General features: G+C 39.5%; 2 protein-coding genes across 2 annotated transcripts in view; one reads left to right on the plus strand and one right to left on the minus strand.

Moving 5' to 3' along the window:
* Positions 1-15,978, plus strand: part of LOC143004811 (uncharacterized) — a 45,826-nt gene that overhangs the window by 19,343 nt on the left and 10,505 nt on the right. The gene's annotated exons all lie outside the window — the stretch shown is intronic.
* On the minus strand, positions 5,101-8,293 carry lingo1b (leucine rich repeat and Ig domain containing 1b). The gene has a single exon (XM_076156002.1). It carries the CDS (start codon positions 8,291-8,293, stop codon positions 6,422-6,424), a length of 1,872 nt encoding a protein of 623 aa, XP_076012117.1. The 3' UTR covers positions 5,101-6,421.

A 15,978-nucleotide genomic window follows, 5' to 3' on the forward strand; every position in this document is an offset into this window, starting at 1 on the left:
TAAACCAGATGTATTCAAGGGCTTGTTTGTTTTTAACAAAAGCAATATTGCACATTATTGTACCCAGAAGTGTCTAGGTACAATAATACAACAGAATCCATCTAAAATATCAACAGTAGTTCTGTGTTGATGTCATCTCATCAGCATTGTAGAAATCGGTTTCATTATACAGATGTTATTACCAGGTCAGTCATTAAAGGATAATCCACCATGTGAAAGAGAAAGGGAAAAGGTACTGTATATGGTTGTTTTTGGATGGCTGTTCTTTTTACATGAAACACTTTTTTTTCCGTCATGGTTTCTGAAGCGCTACTGTTATTGCAACCTTTATTGCTCTCTTCATTTTAACACAAAACCCAGCTAAATGCAACTGGTTTGGTGAAGTTCTCGAGGAGCTGTCAAAAGGCATATTCTCAGAAATGCAAGGCAATATGAGTATCACATACTGCGACCCTAAAGTGCCATTCAGACAGTATTTATTTCTTGAGGGAAGATGTGTGATTTTAACATTGCATTTGTTGATTAATTCCTATTTTCAGCACCAAAATGTAAATAATGACCACCCACAGATAACATGTTGTTTGCTTTATTAATTCATGCCAATATTATCTGCAGTCAGACAGATACATTACTAGCAGGATAGTTTGAATAACTTACTTTGCTTTGAATAACAGATTGCTCAGTTTTTCTCCCATTTATTAGCAGGAAATAACTTCCAACAGAGATTAATATCATCCGTCAGAGAAGTTTAATTGATACTGCAAATTGCAGTTACGCAATTGGAATTTGGCCTTATACATAGCTCAGCCATATTCTTTGTCTTTTTGTGTCTTACCATTCATGTTCTGCTGTTTCTGCATGACCAGACATGGACATACACATGGAGAAATTATTTTTTGATCTTAATTTGATGTCTTGTCTCTTACAGATTGAGTCTTCTACTTGCCGTACCACAAAACTTCCTTCTTCCACATCTTTCCCTTCTTCTTATCTCCCATCCCTACCCATATCTCCTTCCAATGCTAAGGCCCTTGTGGTCTTTCCTCTGCATCATCATTTCCCCCCTGCTCTGCTGCCAATCCGGGACAAAGAGGTGCAACCACCATCAAGGGAAAACCAGAAGCCCCTTAGAAACTGTCCTGATATTTGAACCCACAACCTCCACAACAGGATTATCATTCAGCCTTTTTGGGACAGCTGACAGACTCCTCGACCCCAGCACCTGATCTCTCCACCTACAGAAAACAGATACGAACCCTGTCCCCCCTGAAACCCAGTAATTAGCTCAGCTATGGACATGGACACCCTTTGAACATTCAAAAAGGTCGAGGCCCAGGTACATCATTACCAGGTGAGTCAATCTGACAGGACCACAACCTCAACACATATACTCTCCGTACATAGCCTGCCTCACACACATGCATGCCAAAAATGCCATTACTCATTCACAAGTGGATATTTCTGTACTTAAGAAATATTTATCCCGAAAATCGTAATTACTTCAACCCTCCATGAGCCATTTAGGACCAAGGCACTTGTTTCTACAGATTACAAACACACAATACACCCCAATCATTACGCAGGGCTAGCATGTACAATAGCTGGATGGAAGCTGTAGAAGGATGGTGCACTACCCTCTATTTCGGGTTACTGGGTGCTCCTATTTCCTCAATTCCCAACATTTGCTCCTAAACCCTTCTCCTAACACCTTTTCCCTGACCTTAGCCCCTCTATCCCAACACACAGCTAAACCCTGGACCTAGCCAATATCTAATTTGACCTGTGAACATCAGTATGATCTCTTCATCTCTTTGAGGATGGCTAAAATTAGAACCTAATAATGCAGACATTTTGATTGTAATTGTGAGCCCTGTGTTGGGCACAGTGGTATTCACATTTGATCCTCTGATTGTCATTGTTAATCTTGTCATGACAAAAATGGGTACTTAATCTTACTGACATGACCGCTTGATCTTAATTTTTTAGCTTTGTTAGCAAGTAAAGCAGTAGTACGGATTTAAACTCATCAGCCATTCTTTTGCCACAGATGCAGTGTTTTCCAGAACCAACCTGTACTACTGACTGTAGATTTAAACCTCCTTGGCCAGGATATGTCGGCTCTCCTGAGCATCCCCCGAGGAAATTATTTGCTGTCTTTAAAGGCACAAAAAAGGGAGACTGCCCATAGGACCAACAGCTCATTATTCCACCTCTCTGGCACTAGCAGACCATCAGTCTAATAGGCTTTCTGTCCAATGGGACATTTTCCAGATTGGAGTGCCAGAATAATAGGTTGTCCGACCCACCCAAAAAAGCAGGCCTGCCTCATACATGGCCCGTCATGACGACAGATCGTTGATATCACTTTGATTGTTGGATCTTTCCATCTACCAAGTTTGGCAATTGCTTCACATTTACCTCCTTTTACTGTATTCATTGAACTTAAAACTACTATTGTATGTGTGATATTTGTTGTTATGGTTTGTTGCTGGTTAATCTTTGATTTGAGCAAAGGCTAACTGTTGTTGTGATAAATGAACATTAAGCTACATTTATAGTTTGTAAATCAATGTTCTTCTATATCTCGAATACTATATTAACTAAGGGGCAATATGAAGGCCAAAATATGATCCCTGATGGGCGCTGGAGCATCTTTAAAGCTACTTCCAATTCTTGCTCAGTTGTGTTAACAAAGCAACAGTGATGGCATGTGAGGCCATTATCAACTTATCCTCTAAACATCCAGACATTTTCTTTGATGTCACTGTGCGGTTGACAACCAACGATTTGAATGAAAGCTTGACTCAACTCACACACACACAAACACACAGTGTGAAAGCTGTGGGGGTGATGCAGAGTTCACAGAAACTGGCATGGGATGGGTGTCAGTTCATGTATTTGATCAACAGCTGTCCTGAGTTGTTGCAGTTGTTGCACAAGGTCCCATCGGCTGCTTCAAGGCAGTGATTGCTTAAAGGATTTGTCGTGGCAGAACAGTGGATGAAAGATGCAGATGTCTTTGATGCTGTGTATTATAACAACTAGAAGCTCAGCTATGGGCAGAAAATCCTTTTCAACACGAGTACTGACTCATTAATCTGTTTTTATGATATTAGGTGGCAAAGAAAATCAAAAAAATCTAACATTATTTGATTGATCCTGCAAAAAACATGTTATATTATTATTTATTATTTTTTTCTTCTTCTTTTATATAAATATGAACCTCATTACCTATGAATCGATTATACCCAGATTTAATATAGGTTTCATTATGCTGATGAACCCCACAATCTGTCAGCAACACAACTTCCTGACCTGGATATCATTACTCTTAATCGGAGTGTCATGATTCTGATGGTGGTTTAATGTTGACAACAATGGCAAGATCATCAAGCAGCATGATACCGGTGCAGCTCACTGGATTGATATAGTAGGGCACACGAATTAGTGATTGACTCCAGGGCGCATAAAAATGCCGACTGATGATGATGTTGACAAACTCATAGCTCCTTTGACACATAGATATGTGTTTAGGTCTACAGTTAATAGTGTTTTCAGATCACACACTTTATCAGGGGTATCCAACGTTTTTTCCTCTGAGAGCTAGTTTGACAAAATAAAAGTGTCTGAGAGCTCCTCATGTTTGACATAATTAGTAACATTTATTCACATGGCTGATTCTCCACCCAAACCAGCTGAATAAGAGTCTTTTGTGTGGACATTAACAAAATGTTGATACCCACACTCACATTTTGTATCAAAAAGTACTTACATTCAACAACATTTTGAGTTTTTTCTGTATATATTTTCTGTTTCAAGCTCACACTAATACATTCACATCATATTAATCTTATAGAAAACAACACTGTTACTGTTACTAATACTATACCTTTCATATTTCACATTTTATGTCTGTCCACATATCACTGTCACAATTTCCCTGTAATTCTGGGAATTCCCTGTAGTTCCCATATCATCTGTACTTCACATGCATTCAGTGTGTTCTGAGATGAGAGAGAGTGTCTGCTCTCTGCTGGAGTGTCTCCGCTCAGGTTCACTCTTATGGAGCTCCTTTACCTTCTCTGTTCGTAGCCTGCCGGCAGCCGTGAAGCCCCGTGAAAAGTTGCTGTGTGCTCGACAGACGCGCTCGCACCGCAAATGAGACACACACACACACACTTTCACCCCCCATAGTATATTTTGGGCCTTTTATTGGGGCTATTTTCCACGGTCATTGTCAGATACGGGGTGGAATTGTGTCGAAGTGTTCCGTTTGGCCTATCAGAGTTTATCTACTGTACCTGCATAGCAGCTTTGTTTGCTCAGTATCTTTCACATCCTCACCACAGGTAACTGAGTTTACCAGGGCTGAGCTGATGTCCTCAATCTGCAGACTGATGATGTTTGTTGCCAGTTTCATGCCCCTGTCTCTGACGGTCTTTGCAGTTAGAGCCATGTCTTTCATTTTCTGAACTATCTCAGTTTTGGGTTTTTCTGAGGAAACAGTAGATGCACTTGTGGTGAAACAAGGGCATAAAGACATCATTCCCAGAAAAAATTTGGTGGGGTGGACTATGTTACGCATATTAGGTAACTATGGGAACAAAGGCAGCATATTTTAAATTTAAGCTGGAGTTTTGGGAATGTAAGCTTCTGTGTTGTATTTGAATAAACGATCACAGAAGTGTGTATCAAACAGAGAACTGGCTTGTGTTGTTTATCCCACTAACTCTTACACACTGATATTTTAATGACTTTCATGTATTCACCGTCCACAAACAGCTTGCAATGGCTTTCAGCGCTTTCATCTCCTGGGCATCAAGCAGCAGTAGTGAAGTTTGGAGATTTGATCCGATTCTTAAGAGTACATTTGCTCTGACCTGCTTTTCGCAGCAGTTTTGAAGTTGCTCTCTTTCTTTCATCTTCAAACAAAAGGCACCGGGCAGTATACATAGGCTATGATGCACATTTTAGTTGTGGCTAAAATGCATGCGGCCCCTGAGCCGCAGGTTACACCTGCCCTTGCAGATGGAGAAATATAGCTTCATGATCTCACATTCATTTTGTAGTAGATTATCATAAAGAAACACCCTTATACTGTAAATTGTTATTTATTTTAATAGAATTTCCATCTGCCCATCCTTCTCAAACAAGTTAATGAACACATTATCTTCAGAGCAGCGCTTGATTTTAAAACATGAGATCCTTAGGAGACGTAAAACTTTGTTTTACACAAATACATTGGGCATTGCACTGTGGAAAGCAGGAAAATGTATAACTTAAGGCATCAAATTAATAATGTCACCATTCCTGAGATGCAATGGTGACAGTATAACCTTGGACTAGTGCTCACTGAGCTACCAAATGGGTAAACAAATGACCTTTGCTACACTTACTGTATATAAACTGTGAATCAGATTACTTTCATTCGGGCTCTTGTAAAATCTGATAAGCAATAATATTCTTCTCTTTTGGTTGAATTTCTGTACATCACAAATATGTTTACTGAATATTAATCTGCTCTTTAGATCGGATTATGTTTAAAACCAACAGCCATTAAAATCATTACTGTCGAACAACAGCATAATGTACAAGGAAAGAATAAAATACAGAAAATATGTATAGCTCAAAGTGTCAATACATATAAAGACAATCTCCCATTGTTGCCAAAAAGGAGCACATACTGTAGGACTGGCTTATTTTTCATATTCATTATGTTTATATGCGCACTACCAGATTCAATCCTTCATTTATTGCATCTGTTAGACACCAAATGAAAATCTTAACAAACTCAACCCAATTAATATATCTAGGTTACTTGTATAACTTTAGAAAGATTGCAGCATGTAAATACATTAGATGATCGATTTCTTTGTTGAATGAGGGGCAACAGAAGATACCTCCAAGCAACACTTTACGTAATTTAACTTTACATTCGCTGTAACTTTAAGTGTAAAACTAAGTCAGAGCCATAAACGTGTCCCTACAGGGTTAAGTTGATCCTCTATTCTGTGGCGCTATTGAGACGATCACTTTAAGGGAACACACATTACCCCAAATCAAAACCTGATTTTATCAAAGAAATGATGAAATTATGTAAATTTAGATTGTTAGGAAGATTAGACCACTAAGAACCACGTAAAGGCTTCACCTAATAAACTGTTACTGTCACAACCAGGGTGTAGTGTGCTTATAAACATACTGATTCAGTATTGCCAGTGAAAATGCACCGAAATTGGAATAGTTGAAACCCAATATTAACTTTTCAAGTGTCAGTCCCTGAAGTAAAAAGAAACGTTAAAGTGTCAAGATCCTTTTGCTGCTGTGCAACTTCTGCCTCAAATGAGCACATATTTCAAGCGAGGCCAGTTTGTACCCCAAGTTCAGTTTATAAGATTACATGGCATCCTTTTTTAAAGATTCACATGATTTTCATGTTGAATTGTATTGGTGTTTCGTTTGGACTGACGTCGTCCGCTTCTTCTTTACCTGGCACATATTCCACCTCTATATTTGATTTTCCACTGTCTTTCCCTCTACTCCAGAGAAACAGAATTACAAGACAGAACAGAACAACTCCAAGGAAAGAGATAAATCCCATGGTGGTTGCAATTATAAGTGTCTTTACATCAAATGGAAATGGAACTGTTGCCCGTGTCACATTTGTGCCTTCATCATTCGGCTGGTTGGAAATGAAGGCAAATGTCTTGTTTGGCTGATGGGGCCAATTGGGTGAGTAGCTATGCACAAAAAGGTGGGCAGCTTTGGTGTCATTACCTGCTGCATTACTTGCAATGCATACATAGGTGCCATTGTCCTGAATTTGAGCATAACGCACCTCCAGTGTGCCCTCATTAGACACTGAGAGTCTTGACCCCACAGTTTTAGTGGTAATGTATTCCTTCTTAGGAGATAGCCACATTATCGCTGGGACCGGATCACCCACAGCTTGGCAAGTGAATTCAACTGTAGTTCCTTCATCCACATGGCTTTCCTGAACCTTATAATCAATGATCTTTGATTTCTCACAGATGAAATAATCAGAAGGGAGGACGTCTGGGAAGTCCTTGAACTCTTTGCCCCGTACAACCTCAGGTGAAGCACATGTGGGTTGCTGTCTGTTGAAATTGAGCCTCCACCGCCTCCGAAAGACCCAGAGCAAGCGACAATCACAGGCCAAAGGGTTGCCATATAAAGCAAGAGTCTCCAGATTACCCACCGAATGGAAGGCATACTCCTCCAATGTGCTCAAAATATTGCTGGATACATTGAGTATACGGAGATGATTGAGTCCTCGAAAAGAGTAGGCCTCAACAGTAGCCAATCTTCCTCCAGCCAAATGAAAAGCCTGGAGCTTCTGCAGATTATACAGTTGATTCCCTTCTACAGTTTGAATGGGATTGAAAGACAGATTCAGAAACCGAAGATGCCCCAGGTGACGGATAGCTTGGTAGGGGATGACAGTAAGATTGCAGTTTGTGATAGACAATGATGTAAGGTTTAGTCCAAACAGGCATTTTGGGGTCAGGGTTTGCAGGGCTGGCATTTGAGAAATCTCCAGTACTCTGAGTCGATAAAGCCTCTTGAAGGAGTAATCTCTTATGACACTGACATTGAGATAACGTAATTGAAGTGACAACAGGTTGTGCAGATGACTGAGGGCATCAGTGGGCACCGAGGCTACATTACATGCCTCAACGTTGAGACTTTCAAGGTTGCTGAGTCCATGAAAAGATCGGGGTGAGATAAAGACCAGGTCATTATTACCAACCTCCAGAGCCTTCAGGTTGTACAGCTCCTGGAACATATAATCGAGTAAAATAACAATTTTATTTTCACTAATATCGAGCTGTGTGAGGTTGGTCAGGCCTGTGAACACTCCCAGCTGAATGAGTTTTAGCTGGTTGTTGCGCAAACCAAGAGTTCGTAGATTCAAAAGGTTGCCAAAAGCACCAGGTTCAATGGATGAAATAATATTTTCATTCAGTTGCAGCTCCTCCAGCTGAGGGTAGTTAATAAACTCCTCGGGCCCCAGATTCTTTAGACGATTCTTGCTAAGATCCATAAGTTTTGTTTCAATGGGGATGCCCTCAGGAAGAGCCGCCAATCTTCTTCGATGGCACACAACTGAGCGCTCTTGAGCATTGCAGTCACATCGGGAGGGGCAACCAGTGGTGGAGCCGGAAAGGACAGTGCCCAGCATCAGAACCAGGATGGGCTGCCAGCACGCCACCAGGTAGCTGTGTCCTCCTGCCTCCCCAAACACCATCCTACTGCTAACCTGTGGAGACATAAAAATATGGTACCAATCACAAGTTTGCACAATGGACTGAGGTAACATAGAAATAAGTTTTAAGCCATGTTCTACTGCTGTCCATAAAGTGTCTATACTTGTGCAGCACATAGTCAAACTGTATGTTCATAAATAACAATGAAACATGAACCGTTTATTATTTTTTATCACCGTTTGTCCTTTGGCTGGTGAAGCTCAGATCCAGAGAAGCTTAAATGGTTTCTTCAGAAATTATTGCTCAGATTGCTACACTCAGCCCTAAGTTTGGAGCTTTTGTAAAGATGAGATGTTGGAGAAGACTTTGTAATTATACAGCTCAATATGGCAGTCCCTATATTGTACTTTGTTTTTAAAGCAATGGTTTGTATATCGCCAGAACAAAATGTGATTTCATGCTAGGCAAGTTAAAATCAGCTGTTGGGGCAGAACAGTTTCAACAAGAACAGAACAATCCCTCCTCGCCACTAGCAGAGTATTAACTTCACTACATCATAACATGGCACAGTGGTAAAAACTTGCAAAACAACATTTACATAAAAAACCCCAAATGTTTGTATTTGTTTTGACGAATCTAAAGGTGATATGGAGCAGAGGGAAATAAAGTCAGAGATGTATTTGTCAAAGGATTAGAGACAAGCACTCCATAGGAAAAAAAAGGGTTATTGTGTCTCAAAAGAATTGATGCACCATAAAAAATATCCAGGGTTTATACTGAAGATAGAAACAGAAGGCACAGACCACTGAGATGTGTGACGGACTTAATGAGCAATGCAAGACATGACATCCTGAATACAGAAACTGCATCAAAAGAATCCTGATGTATTTGATGTAGAAATATGCACAATCAGTAATACAATTGTGAAAACACAAGACCACAAAGCTATGGTGTGTGTGTGGTATGTGTGTGTGTGTGTGTAGTGAACAGATGGAGAGGGAATGTATGTAATGAATTCAAGTTATTTTTTGACCAGTGACGACACTTTGAATTACACTTAATGATGCTGTCTTGGTTGAAAAAAAAAGCGTTTTGGTGATGCATTTGGGAACAATCATGTCTTCCATCTGATGAGGAGGGCTGTGCCATCTGCACTGGAGAGCTGCACTGTCCCCATCCCCAGCTTCTGTGGCAGCATCCCCACCCCTGCCTTAAAGTACAGCTGGAAAAAGAGAATTCAATTTGAGAAAACTCTGTTCTCTTCTAAACCCATATTTGGCAACTACTGTACATCACACAAACCCTTCTATTTCACCTGAAAAACAAGCTTTCTTAGATATTGTGACCTAAAACAATGGTACTATTCCCTTGCCATTACCACAGAGGTAACAGTATATCATTACCATTCCCACGGGAACACCATTGACCACATTCCTATCCCTGTGTGAATGCTGTCCCCATCCCCATAGAGTTCTCTAACTGTTAACACACACCCTCTATTGACTGTCAGGTACGCATAAACAGCTAAACTAGCCAGAACAAATTTGTCAGGTAATTAACACTGCGCCAAACATTAATGAGAAGAATAATATGTGATAGACATGTGAATTAGGTGCATATGGAGACAAAGCAATATCACAGCCGGTACAACTGGGTTGTATAGGTAATAAATAATATCATTATTGCTGATGAATAATTGTGTTCTGTACCAAAGGGATAATTGTGTAATCAAATTGTCACAGTTCTGTTTTCATGGGTCCACGTGTGTTTCTTTCTGGAGAATTCTTTCAGAGGGGGAGAAAAGAAAAGACAAAGCAAAAAGAAGAGTACTAAAACAATAAAGAGAACCAGGCTGTGGAATGAACATGTGAGTGACAAATAGCGGGGACAGCAAATAAACACAGCCAGCAAAGATATGTTGAATTACATAATGCAACCACGGAGTTTCAAATGGCATCAGTGTTGCACTAAATCTTGTTGATCTTGTAAGTACAGTATTTACAGGAGGACATCATACTACCGTCCAGGCACTTGCAAAATGTGTCATGGGCTGCGGCGAAATAAAAAAAAAAGGGGGCGCAGAGGGGGAAATCTAAAAAGAAAAGGAGAGATATATCGTCCCAAATTGTACAAACTGAGAGCGGAAATGGATATGTACCTGTTCTCAATGATGTTGTGTTCTATGCAAAAGTATTCAATCAATAGATCTTAGAAGCACTGGCAAATAATTCGGGAAAAACATTCACAACTGTAAAAAATGGAAATGGAAACAACAATCTTCATTGGCTGTCCATTTGTCTCTGTCCATCACACAATATGGATAGTTTCTCTGACCAGCGTTTTATCCTTTTGATGTCGGGTCAAGTGAGTTTTGAATATTGTACCACTGATCGTATCTCAGAATAGAAGGTCAACTAGATCCCTGCCAAGGGGGGTTATGGCACAGTATGTGGTCCGCTTCAACATAGTGCCCCAAGAGTCGCTAAGGTTTCTGTGTTTTCACTCCAACAACAAACCAACAGCAACAACTGCAACACCAAGTTGCTAGCACAATGTCTCATGGACTTCTAGCAGGGGTTACAAAGCTATGAAAATTTGTAATCCCTGCTCAGCTATTGCCAACACTGGTGTGGATCGACCAAATAAAAGATCAGCTGCAGCAGATCATTCACAAAAGCAGCATGAATCATGAGGTGAATGTGAAAGTTATATTGTTCATATGAATAGAAGTGCTTTTGAAGGTAGGAAATTAAGTTTTCAATCAAACTGAAATGCTAAACAATTCTCTTGACACTACAGGCAGATATAACATCCTGTTACGAAATGGAAAAAAGGGCATGCTACTACAAACACCTTTTTCGTGATTTGAATGATTATCAAAATGAATTTTCAAGAGCAGGCACAGAGACATGAAAAAGTCCAACAAAGAAGGCATATAAATGACAAATTACATTTCTCAGTGGTGAGGTGTTTATGAAATGACACACATCTTTGTTCAACAATGAAATAGCTGCAGGTACAAAACTATTTTGTACTACTTTGTTCAAAACCTTGTGACCATAATATGTGTTGGCCAGTGGGAGAGCACTAACTGATGGGAGCAGTACTGTAGGACATAGCCGGCCAAAGGCTGTAGCTCTTTCATGTAAACAGACAATATGACAGGGTTAGACCCACCAATCAGCTTGTCCGCCCACCTGATAATTTGGCAGCAAGATTCCTCAGTCGGGGGTAACTAAACCATGACTCAAGTGCAAAGCATAAGTATTTCATTTAAAGCCTGATAAAAGACACAAAAGATTTATTATAGCCAGTCCCTCTAGCGTTTCATGATTTTGCGATTGCAGGGTGTATTGCAAATTCACCAAGCAACAGGAAAATATAATGTGTAAATGCATTTATTTATTATTATTATTTTTAATTGTCTAAATTTAGCAAAATGTCATAGCAAAATCAGTGATTTTGGATCGGGAATTGTATAGCAATGTTGCTGTTAAACATCCACTACAGCACTCCATAGACACAAATAGTTAATCTATAAATTATTCATCAATGCATTCAATATACCTACTTAATCCGCGCTGGGGCATGAAATCTATAAATTGCAGAAAAATACACTTATATTTACAACAACAATTCCAGTACACACATTAACTCTCTCCGCACACAAATCTAGTTAGTGTTCAGGTTTCAGTTATTTCTTATAGTAGAAGATGCTGACGATGTTTTTTAGAATAGTATTACGAAACATTTTCACTATTAATTGGCATGTTGTATTGTTAAAGAACTAACTGCTGAAATTTGCACCTGTGAGGTGAATTTCACAGCATTATTGGTTGCTACAATGATAAAAAAAATTAGAATAACAAAAGGTAAATATAGAGGCCAAGTTCACAATTCATCGACAACAAGCACAGGATCTATGTCATATTGACTTGTATGAATTAATGTTGGAGTTATAGCCAAAAATTAGATTTAGTAAAATAAATAATCCATTGCCATTTGTGTGTTTGTGAAAATGAGCTATGTGTTACATTGTATGCATGAGTCATTCTTGCAGAGCTTTGTGAGCTTAGACATTAATCAAGATTAACATGTTCACTGGTGGAAGTATGATCTCTACAATCAGTGTTTAAGTGTTCCTAATGTGTTTAAGTGTTTCTTATCACATGCTTGGCATATGTTCATAAAAGAAATGTCAAGAATGGCAAAAAAGACACGTCATATAGCAAGTCAAATGTAATTCCATTCACATTTATCCTGGAGCTATATATTGTAAAAAAAAACAACAGTTATTCACTCGCTAGGTTGTGGCTCAATGACAGCGGCATGTTGTGATGCTAGACAAGCACTGAAGTGAAAAAAATGAAGTATTCTAAAGTGGCTGACATAGGTGTCACGGCTTGGGACAAGTAGACGGTACTCATACAGGACATTTCCTCCATCACAAGCCCTTAAATCAGTGGAACTACGTACTTCTACATGTGCTTGTGTATCTGGGCAAAAGGCAGATAATGTCTGTCGAACTTGAATTCTTTAGTGCATAAAGAGAGCGAAGCCTCCAAAATACTTCACACTGACACTTGAGCTGCAACACTCCCACATGACACAGTGATCACCAGAATGCACACTTTTGATACTACCATCACTGCTGCAGCACAGATTAGCTCATCTCGGAGCTTCAAACAAAGGTTTACTGCAAATCCCCCTCCGTTGATGTCCTTTAAATTACTGCTTGGAGAAGCGACAAGGTCAGAGCCTGGAGGCCAAACACCACATCTGAAAGTTCATAGAAATACACTTAATCTGTTCTATTTCAGAAGGCTGACTGAAATGTTTGGCTATACAAAACACAATCCAACTGTCACATGCTCCTAAAATACAAAAAAAGAGGTTTTCATTGTCAGTTACAGCAATAACAAAATGAGAACAGGAGGAGCTGGGATAGTTAGGGGTGAATGTCTCAGCGATGACATGCAAAGCAGCAGTTTTTGTGTTTTTTTGAATTGTGCATGCTGATCCTTATTGATACTCCATCAAGTTCATTCTTGTAAGGGAAAGTTTGTCAAGATGGAAGTGTTTATAACATTGGGATTTGCTTTTTGTGATTAATTCCCATTCCAGATATGCAGATGTGATCATTTTTCACCTTGTGTTACCTCTACAAGTCATGGTTTGCCCGTGTGAGTTTAGTTAGATATGATATGAACCAGGAAACAACCCATCAAATGAATTGTCCTATCCTATCCCGTCCTAAATTCTGGTACGGTCAGATGGTGGCTCATAACCATTTTTGCATTTTGGCCTTTTTAATCATCATGGTCTAGTCAATAACCTGTTAAATGTATAATTGGACAGTGTGTTTAGCCTTGATGGAGGTCTGAACTTAACATTTGTTGTTGCCCATTTAGTTAACAGAAGAGTCTGAGAGTAGACTCCAAGTGGTAATACAGTTGCCCAGTAAATTCAGGTCAGACATTGGAAAAGTGTTTACCAGAATAAACTCTCCCAAACACTGTCTTGCCTCGAGGACTTTGTGTACACTCTCTACTTGGTTGCTGCTTCTCTCCTGCCTCTTATCATGAATATTGCTTAAGGAAATGTTTGGTTTCTGTTAGATTTTGTCTGCTATTTTGTTCCTCGTTCCTTTGCTTTGCGTGCCACACACTGTGAGATAATGATCATTTTGGAATTCAAAAACAAAACCTCAATAGAAGGATTCATTTAGGCTGGATTTACAGATATCTGAGTGTTATTTGTCACCCAGAAACAAGTGTTTGTGTTGAACTGGGGGATTAGTAACAAACCTAGAAAAAAATAATGTGTGTGTGTGTGTGCGTGCGTGCATGTGTGAGTCAGATTTTTTCCAATGTTTGTTTAAAGTCTGCAAACACTCATTATTGCATTGTCTTCTCGAGGCAGTGAGGTGCTCTTTGGCATTTCTATTTTTCAATCTCAATGTCTTGTAAAAGCAAATGAAATAATCAAAATAAAACCTTGATGTTTTATATCTACTTTAAACGGTTAAACTGAGACACATCCAGCAGAAACAGAGCAACACAGACACACAATTGTGGGTCCTTTTTCTGGTAAACTGACAAATGGAAGAGCGATATCAGGATACGCACATACACACTGACTTTACTAGACTGACTCAATGCTTTATGTTGGGTTTGCGGATTGCTGACTGCCTTCATTACTTTGCTAGATGTCACATTGTTCTAGTCAGGAACCATATAATAAGCTTGTGTGAAGTTGTAAACATTGGCTGCTGCTGGTTTTAGATGGGTGGTCTGTTAGAGCCTGAAGCCTGCAGCCCGGTGAACTAAAACAATGAAGTGAAGGCAGCAGCTTGAGATCCCAGTGCCAATTTTCATCTGAATTGGCAGCATTAATGTATTTTTCTTCTTAGCTGAATCTAGCAGGAATGATCACGACGTGTAGTAGAAAACCCAGACCCTGAAGGCAAAATCTAAGAGAAAAACTCCATGGCATTTACATTGCAATGGACTTTCATGCAGATCTGTTAGAGCTTCACAAGCAAAGTCTAACACTGACTCTGCTAAAGAGGTAGAACACCCACGTTCCGTCTTCAAAGTCACCCCTGGCAGTAGAATAAGATGGAAATTAAATAAAGCTTGATTCCCTGATCATATCTGAGAAAAGAGGATGTTTTGGCATGTCATTAAAATGGGCAGGCTAAAGCCATTTACAGCACAATCCTGTTTCTTAAAGCCCTACAATGTCAGCGATGGATTTGGAGATATGTTCATACCAAATCACTAAACACAAATATGCTACAACTAAGAAGTTATCTTGCTTTGTCTTTCTATTTATATCTACTAATTGTTATTCCAAGAATACACATTTTATGCATTGCACACACGGTGCCGATGGAGCTAAATGGCACACACTTCCATCTCTTTCATCATCCATGGCATCTTTCCCTTTCTTTCTGCTGGAAGAAACCAGACCAGTGTTTTCATAAATATTGAAAATGAGAGTTGCATAAATGGATGGGTAGACAGATGAATGGGAGACAGTCTTTCCCTTGACTATGAACAGTGCTGCTGTCTAATATTGTGAGCTCTGTTCTGTGTAATATGCTAGAGCATAAAGCCAGCTAAGAGTAAGAGCAGGAGGAAACCTGAGTCTGCCACCCTACCCAACACTGTCTCATATTTTGCATAAAACTGTTATTATTAAATTTAAATGAGAGGCTGCAGTAGATGAGCAGCACTGTGACCTTCTGACTACATTTGTAGAACGTTAATTTGAGTATCCTATGACAGATCTGCCCCAATCTGTCACCTTTCCATCCAGCAGACACAGTATAAACACATGGCCGCACAGTCCTTACCACAATCAATTTTACCATTTCCTTTTAAACATGACTGCTGCTTCCCATTATGAGGCAACATGTTAGCTCCAGATGGATCTTGTTTCAGAAAATGCTTTGATAATTATATCCTAGAAGTATGCTGGCCAATTACTCCTCTACTTCTTTCTAGGGCGCCGCAAATCAACGGTAGGGTGCGAGATTGTCCTGATTTTTAAAGAGTAGTTACTTTATAAAATGGGTTATAATTACAAACCCAAAGTCAACCTTTCTGCACGGTAACAAAAATGAACAATGAGCCGCAATGCAAAATCAAAGCAAAGTCGGAAATCACATCAATCATTATTTGTCACTCGTACTAAGTGAGAGCAAACTATGTGAGGTGCATCCTCTAACAAGCACAGGAACACT

Source organism: Genypterus blacodes, unplaced genomic scaffold (assembly GCF_046128005.1).
Source record: "Genypterus blacodes isolate CSIRO-AG114 ecotype Tasmania unplaced genomic scaffold, CSIRO-AGI_Gbla_v1 ptg000067l_1, whole genome shotgun sequence".
Taxonomy (NCBI): domain Eukaryota; kingdom Metazoa; phylum Chordata; class Actinopteri; order Ophidiiformes; family Ophidiidae; genus Genypterus; species Genypterus blacodes.